General features: G+C 45.5%; 1 protein-coding gene across 1 annotated transcript in view; it reads left to right on the top strand.

The window, feature by feature from the left end:
• Positions 1-4,105, top strand: part of Cgas (cyclic GMP-AMP synthase) — a 10,732-nt gene extending 6,627 nt beyond the window's left edge. Inside the window, exons 3-5 of the mRNA XM_021173372.2 lie at positions 363-605; positions 1,652-1,754; positions 2,943-4,105. Coding sequence (XP_021029031.1) covers positions 363-605; positions 1,652-1,754; positions 2,943-3,285 — 689 coding nt within the window. The 3' untranslated portion in view covers positions 3,286-4,105. The remainder of the gene's footprint in view (positions 1-362; positions 606-1,651; positions 1,755-2,942) is intronic.
• The last annotated feature ends 4,469 nt before the right edge of the window (positions 4,106-8,574 follow it).

Genomic DNA, 8,574 nt, shown 5'->3' with positions numbered 1-8,574 from the left:
TCTCCTCTCCCCTCTCCTCTCCTTCTTTCTCTCCTTCTTTCTCTCCTACCTAGTGATATGGGGTGAAATGTGGGAATAAAAGATGGGAAAAAGGAGAACCCACAAAGTAGCAAAGACCAGCTACACCCTCCCAAACCCAAAGTCTTTAGGAGTGCTTCCACAGATTCTAGATAGACTCTTGACAGCTCTCCAGATAGTAACTTAGTTACATGGTAAAACACTGTTTCCTGGGGTGTAGTTCTATATTGCAGCTAATGTTAATTAGGGCTTAGGGTATAGATTTTAAATTATGGTTCTGTTACTTTCTCGTATTTCCAGAGAAAATGGATCAACCCTTTCTTTGCTTCACTGTGTGTAAACAGATATAGATGTCAGTGTGGAGAAGGAAAAACCAGGAAGCCCCGCTGTAACACTTCTTATCAGGAACCCTGAAGAAATCTCTGTGGATATAATTCTGGCTTTGGAGTCGAAAGGCAGCTGGCCTATTAGTACCAAAGAAGGACTACCTATTCAAGGCTGGCTGGGCACAAAAGTGAGGACCAATCTAAGACGAGAGCCGTTTTATCTCGTACCCAAGAATGCAAAAGATGGAAATAGTTTTCAAGGTTTGTTAAATGTAAAGGTTAACGGGAAGGGTGGAAATGGCTCAGTAGTGTCATGTGTGTGCAAAGACAGTAAAAGATGAGCAGTCCTGTGAGGTGCTGGCATTTTGAGAGCCATCAGGCTAAACAGACTACAACGTGAGTGTGGCTAGCTCAGACTGAGAAATGTGTGGTAGTCTCACTTGAGAAGGGCGCAGGCAGAGGCAGAAGGAACGGGGGTTTCAGGTCATCTCTGCTCCATAGTGAGTTTCAGGCCAAGCTGGGTGACATGAGACCCTGTCTCAGAATAACTCCCAAGCCATGGCAACAATAATGACTCCACTTTCATATGTCTACAAGTCTCTGCATCTAACGTTTGCTTCTTTGTAAGTGAAGACAGTGCTGCCTTGGACCCAGTCCATTGTGGTTCTGAAGCCTTGGACCCAGTCCACTGTGGTTCTGAGTTCCGGGCTTCCCCTGGACCAGCTGTGTGATCTTGTGCTTGTTTTAAAGCCTCTTGTGTAGTCGCTCATCTGTGCACAGCAAAGCCACTTGAAAGATTGTGGAGCGGTTTAACCATTGGGGAAGCAAAGATAACAAAAATAATGTGACACAATATCCCTAATATTATATATTTGAAATTATGTCTGATCTTCGCTAAGAATATTAAGTTCTGATCTCTGTCTTTCCCCATTTAAGCCTACTGTTGCTGTCTGATATTTACTTTAGTAATTACTTTGTCTATTCGTTCATTGCTTTTGGTCTGTCTTTTTCTTTTTTCTTTCTTTCTTTTTTTTTTTTTTTGGTTTTTCGAGACAAGGTTTCTCTGTATAGCCCTGGCTGTCCTGGAACTCACTTTGTAGACAAGACTGGCTTCAAACTCAGAAATCCGCCTACCTCTGCCTCCCAAGTGCTGGGATTAAAGGCGTGCGCCACCACTGCCCAGTGGTCTGTCTTTTTCTTAAACTTCTTCAGGATATTTTAGTCTAGGATCTAGACTTATATATCGTGTTGTTTACATGTGGCTGCATTTAGTGAGACAACTTTCTGTTTTTCTTTCTGAAATTAAGGAGAGACCTGGCGCCTCTCTTTCTCTCACACTGAAAAGTACATTTTGAATAATCACGGGATAGAGAAAACATGCTGTGAATCTTCCGGAGTAAAATGCTGCAGGTAATGTCCTTAATGGCCAGCTACCCAGATACCATTTAATGCTTCCTTGGCACTATAGCTCGGTGTGGGGATGATTATTCCTGGGCTGGGATGGGAGAAGGGTGTTTTGGGGGTGGATGATTTTGGGTAGAGATCAAGAGGGAGGAAGGGGAGAAGGCAGAGGAGGAATATATATTCCTGGGATCTCCCTCTATAGTCCAGGCTGGTCTTGAACTCTGTAGCCAGTATCAACCTTGAACTCATTGTGATCTTCCAGCCTCAGCCTCCCAAGTGATGGGACTAGAGGCATGCGCACTACACCTGGCTGATTGAGTATTGTCATAAAAGGCGAAGAGACCAAAGAATGACTCTTACCGGATAGTGGTGACTGCTATGGGATGAATAGCAGTGTGCTATTAGGAACTGACTGGCCACACTTGAAATACACTGGGTCATTTTTCTTGCTAGAATGTACACCATTAAGAAGTGACAATGGAGGCCGGGCGTGGTGGCGCACGCCTTTAATCCCAGCACTTGGGAGGCAGAGGCAGGCGGATTTCTGAGTTCGAGGCCAGTCTGGGCTACAGAGTGAGTCCCAGGACAGCCACGACTACACAGAGAAACCCTGTCTCGAAAAACCAAAAAAAAAAAAAAAAAAAAGAAGTGACAATGGGGGCCTGGAGAGATGGCTCAGTGGTTAAGAGCACTGACTGTTCTTCCGAAGATCCTGAGTTCAAATCCTAGCAACCACATGGTAGTTCACAGCTATCCATAATGAGATCTGATGCCCTCTTCTGGGGTGTCTGAAGACAGCTACAGTGTACTTACATATAATAATAATAATAAAAATCTTTAAAAAAAAAGGAAGTGACACTGATCCAAGTATGGTAGTATACACTTTATTCCTAGCACTTGAGAGGTAGAGCAGAGTTAGGAGCGAAAGGCCAGTCCCTGCTACATGATGAGTTTATGGCCAACCTGAGCTAATGAGACACTGCCTTAAAAAATTGGAAGTAAAGAAGAAAGTATGTTTAAAAAAGAAAAAGAGACAGACAAGGTGGCGCACATCTTTAATTCCAGCACTTGTTCTTGGGAAACAGGGACAGGTGGATCTCTTGTGTCCCAGGAAAGCCAGGGTTACATAGAGAGACCCTGTCTCAAAAGAGACAGTTGTAAGTAAAAATGAGTATCTTCTTTCTTATTTAACAGGAAAGAATGTTTAAAATTAATGAAATACCTTTTGGAACAGTTGAAAAAAGAGTTTCGAGAGCTGGATGCATTCTGTTCCTACCATGTGAAAACTGCCATCTTTCACATGTGGACCCAGGACCCGCAGGACAGTCAGTGGGACCCCAGGAACCTAAACTCCTGCTTTGATAAGTTTTTAGCATTCTTTCTTGAGTGCCTCAGGACAGAGAAACTGGAACATTATTTTATTCCAAAGTTCAATCTATTCTCTCAAGAACTAATTGACCCAAAAAGTAAAGAATTTCTGTCGAAGAAAATTGAATATGAAAGAAATAATGGGTTTCCAATTTTTGACAAGCTTTGAAACTGTATTTGTGTTATATGTTATAATGTGTTTTTGTGGGTTTTTAGGTCAGAGGTGGATTGATGCCAGATGTCTTCTTCAGTCATGCTTCACTTTTGGGGGTGGTGGGAAGAGTGGTGATTTCAAGACATGGTTTCTCTGTGTAGTCCTGGCTGTCTTGTAACTCCCTCTGTAGACCAGGCTGGTCTTGAACAAAGAGGTCTGCCTGCTTCTGCCATTGGAATGCAGGGATTAAAGGCCTATGCCACCATTACGTGGCACACTTCACTTTTTTGAGAGAGGGTCTGTCTCTGAATCTGGAGCTCAAGGAGGTGTCCGGGCTGATTAGCCAGTGAACTCCTGGGATTCAGCTACCTCTGCTGCCCCAACCCTGGGATGACAGATGGGCATCACCTATACAGCTTTTACATTGTTGCTAGCGGTCTCAACTCAAGTCCTCACGCTTGCAAAGCAAGTACTATAGTGACTGAGCCATCTTCCCAGTCTGACATTGCCTTCTGAAATCAAATTGGGTTAAAGTGACTTAACTCACTTGCCTGTAGTTTTCTTTGTTTGGGTTTTACTGCTATGAACAGACACCATGACCAAGGCAACTTTTATAAGGGCCAGCATTTCATTGGGGCTGGTTTATAGGTTCGGAGATTTAGTCTTTTGTCATCATAGCAGGAAGCATGGCAGCATCCAGGAGGGCATAGCACTGCAGAAGTAGCTGATAGGTCTACATCTTCATCCAAAGGAAGCCGGGAGCAAACTGTCACCCACATGGCCAGGAGGAGAGTCTTACAAGCCCACCTCTACGGCGGTGACACACTTCCTCCCAACAGTGTTACACCTACTCCGATAAAGCCACGAGTCCTCATAGTGCCACATCCTGGGTGGAGGGTATTCAAACCACCACAGAAGTGGAGGCAGAAAATAGTCCAGTGTGATCCTTGGCTATATTTTTAGTTCAGGGATAGCCTGGGGTACACGAAACCTGCTTAAAACAAAGTACAAAGAGGCGATTCAATCATTAGCAGCACTTATTGCTCTTCCAGAGGGCCTGGGTTGGTTCCCAGCATCCAGTGGTAGGCACAACTGTAACTCCGGTTCCAGGGAGTCTAGTTTGACCACGACACACACACACACACACACACACACACACACACACACACACACACTGACACACACACTGACACTATTTTTTAAGAGCACAAAAAGAAAATGAAACTATAATCTGACCCCATAATATGATAAGTGTGCTGGCACTTCCTTATAATCCTGGCACTTGAGAAGCTGAGATGTGATGGTTGCCATGAATGCAAGGCCAGCCTGGGCTATAAAATACAATCTTGTCTAAAAAACAACCACCAAGAGCCGACAGCAGTCCCTAGGAGTCACTGTGAATCCCTATGAGTTTGGCCTGGGTCTGCTCACCTGTCCTGACTCAAAAAGGTACATTTTCTTTTTCTTTTTTTCCTCTTTAGGATTGTCAGAACTTACAGAGGATTTTTTTGGTATGTTGTGCTTCTTGACGCTTTCATGAAATCTGCCCCCCCCCCCAACTCCTTGACACACACCCCATATGGCTAGTGTGTCTATGAAATGGCTGATGTTCTCTATGAGTACAAAATAAGAACCCCCAAAATGTGATTAAAATAATTCAAAAAAAAAAAAAAAAAGCTGGGTGGCACGCCTTTAATCCCAGCACTTGGGAGGCAGAGGCAGGAGGATTTCTGAATTCGAGGCCACCCTGGTCTACAAAATGAGTTCCAGGATAGCCAAAGCTACACAGAGAAACCCTGTCTCGAAAAGAAAAAAAAAAATTCAGACTAAAATGGATATAATTATTTAATACTCAGTTTCTCATAATTCACTCACACATAAAGAGTATAACAAAAATGAAATACTAAAGATAAAAACAAAGACCTTGCCGTATTAGAAAGGGAAAACAAATAAAAACTTTCCCCAGTGAGACTCATTAAGAGCTTAATGAGTATACTTCTCACCTAGTAGAATCCGCAGAAGGTTGTGAGAGATCGTATTGGAAATGGTTGATTTAGAATTTGTTCAAACACAAGAAATGCACTGCCTGCTCCTCTGTCCTAAGGTAGAAGGGAGGATTGTGTGCTCCGTCAGCTCTCCCTCAGGTACTTTATCATGTGTGCAGGAGCATGTAATTTCTTTTTTTTTTTATTCTATACGTGTTTTTACAAAAGCAATGGTACCTAGTGCAGCGAGATGGGTGTGGGACAGAGGATACTCTGTCTGCATCTAAGCAGCTTTCCCCAGGGGCAGCTGATGCTCATTGCCTCTTTTTGAGTACTTTGTTGCATATGTTGTTGCAGGAGCCTTTTCCAGTGTTCTGTAGCTGTTCCCTGAGTAACAAATAATGTCTGCCATGTGTGTTGTCTTCACTTTTTTAAAGTATCTCTCAATAAATAAGATTTAAATGTTTTAATGTAGTTGAATGTATCAGTCTTAGAGTTTGTGCCTTGTTCTTAACATCTACTGGGTTTAAACATCAGAGAAAGAGTGTCAACATGAGGAGAGTTCTGAGGTCAATTAACAAGTAGAATGCCAGACATCAGTGTCCCCTGCGCCCCCCTAAACCCCCCCCCCGGGAAAAAATCTAAGCTCCATTTAACATTTTCAAATGTGTCTTCCTCCCTGAAATGGTACAGAAAGCCCTGGATTCAGTTCCCAGCATCTAAATAAAGTAAAAAAAGAAATCACAGGCCTTGAATTCCATCTCCTCTTGACCCAGCCTCATCAACGTTTGTGTGCTGCCACACTGGGCTTGCATTGGTCTTGTGAGTTCAACTCATGCTTAGATTTTGTTTTGTTTTGTTTTGTTTTAAAGATTTATTTATTATATGTAAGTACACTGTAGCTGTCCTCAGACACTCCAGAAGAGGGCGCCAGATCTCGTTACGGATGGTTGTTAGCCACCATGTGGTTGCTGGGATTTGAACTCTGGACCTTTGGAAGAACAGTCGGGTGCTCTTACCCTCTGAGCCATCTCACCAGCCCCATGCTTAGATTTTGGATAACTATTTCCTTATTGTTCTGTCTGCTTTTAGAAGCAGACTTTAAGGGACACTTTATTGAGATATACCCACCACAGTTTTATCCATTTGAAATGTTCAGTGGTGAACTTGGGTCCTCTGCAAGAACAGCCAGTGTTGTTGTTCTTCTTCTTCTTCTCATACAGCTTTTAATAGTTTTACTTCAGCCGGAAGATGTAGTCAGAAAATAAGTTACAGGAACAGACAAGAACAAAACAAGAAAACAGAACTTAAAAGCGCTTCAGGCTGCCAACATAAAACATGACAGAGGCCACCTAGCTATGTCCCCAACTCCTGAGAGAGGAGAGTCACTGTCACTGTTGTGGACCCCTTCACCACTCCCACCCTCTAATCTCAGCCCTGCAGGTGGGTGCAAAGGGATTTCAGAGGCGGAGAGGAGAGAGGGAATGAGAATACTCTGTAAACTTGGAACAAAGTGAAGGATTGAAGCAAGGGAGCTCCTGCAGCCCTCGCCCTGCTGGGGGGAGGCCAGCCCTCTTCACCCTGCCCCTCCCCCAAGAACGTAGGGGACACACTCAGCTGAGCCTCAGCCACATGGCCCGTTTCACAGCTCTGCCCTCATCCCTTAACCAGGACAGGGCTTCCCTGCCCACAGTGGGAAATGCAGCCTAGAAACAGGGAGCCCTAAGAGGGTCTTAGGGTTCCCGAGTGTCAGGAGCTGAGCCAGCCAAACAGCTACGGGCTGGAGGTTGTTGAGCAGCTTGTAGGGGACACGCTATGTTTCGAGGGAAACGCTAGTAGGTCTGAACAGGGGATTCACAAGAAGCAGTCAGGGGTACACTAGGCAGACGCCCGGCAGGCAGAAGTGAGTGTGGATGTTTCCGGTGAAGGGCAGCTTTGCCGTGGACCACTGAACCACGGCAATCAAGGAGACCTCAAGACCTCCGGAGTCAGGAAGCGTGGTTGCTCCCCAAGAGGTAGCAAGGCCCGGGGCCGTGAGTAAGAAGGGGACTGCAGCCTCGAAACAACCCCCCCCCACACACCTTCCCCCCTACCCCACCCCAGAGGCTCAGCATCCTGGTTGCCAGTGCCCTGGCAGCCCTCCTCTGGCGCTGACCGAGGCCAGGACGGCCAGGGCAGTCGCCAACTCGCCAACTCGATCCAGGCTCCTTGGAATGCCAAGTCCATGCCCTCCCAACCTCCAGACTCACGTCGCCCGGGCAGCGGCAGCGCAGAACCCGCAGGAAATGAACTGTCTCCCCTAGGTACAGATAGATGGTCACGTTGGGCAGCACCCCCCCCCCCCCGGGCAGTGGCACCGCCAGGAAATATGTCGACTACTCACTCACATTGGGCCTCCATTGGGTGGGGAGGGCGACACGGCCCGAGACGGGGGTGGGGGTCGGGGTGGCGGGGAGCCACGGGACCAGCAGTAGCTCTGGATGACCGAGACTCCGGTTCAGGCAGTGTCTTTTTTTTTTTTTTTTTGGATATTTTATGTATTTACATTTCAAAAGGTATCCCATTTCCCGTCCCCTCTGGAACCCCCCTCTCCCATACCCCCTCTCCCACCCACCCACTCCCAACTCCCAGCCAGTGTTCTTAATCATTGAGCAATCCTTTCCCAACAAGTATACTGACTACGAAGCCAACTTCCTAGCTCCAATGTTTTGTCAATTCATCTTCAACGTAATGGTTCGGGGTTTGGGGGTTTTCCCCCCTTTTTTCTGCTATGAACCTGGAACCCCACAGATGCTGGCCAAGCGCTTTGCCACTTTAAAAAGCATTTTGTTTTTAAAGGAAGGTTATTGGAGTTCCGATTGTTCCCATACCATCTCAGTACTTGGATGCATGTTCTATAAGACTAAATGATAGAAGCTACCCAGTGACTGGAATGTACAGTTGTCACTCTCAGAGAAACAAGTCACTGTCACTACACTCAGCTTTTAATGGTTGTATACAATAAGACCACTTAACTGCAATTTTGTTTTCCATGATTTCTGATACAGTCAACCATGGTCCAAAAACATAAAGTGGAAAACTCAAAAAAAAAAAAAAAGTATGTTTCAAGTTGCATTTTGTTCTGTGTGGCTTGCTAGAGTCTTGTACCATCCTATGCTACCCACAGTGACCTGCTCACACCTCACTAGGGCAAGCATCATCCCTTTGTCCACCATATCCATGCTGAATATGCTACCCTAAACTTACAGAATGGCGCCCTTAAAATTCTTAGATTCTGCCAGGCAGTGGTGGCGCACGCCTTTAATCCCAGCACTCGGGA

The sequence above is a fragment of the Mus caroli genome, chromosome 9 (genome assembly GCF_900094665.2).
Source record: "Mus caroli chromosome 9, CAROLI_EIJ_v1.1, whole genome shotgun sequence".
NCBI classification, from domain to species: Eukaryota; Metazoa; Chordata; class Mammalia; order Rodentia; family Muridae; genus Mus; species Mus caroli.
This window is presented reverse-complemented; position numbering and strand designations above follow the sequence as displayed.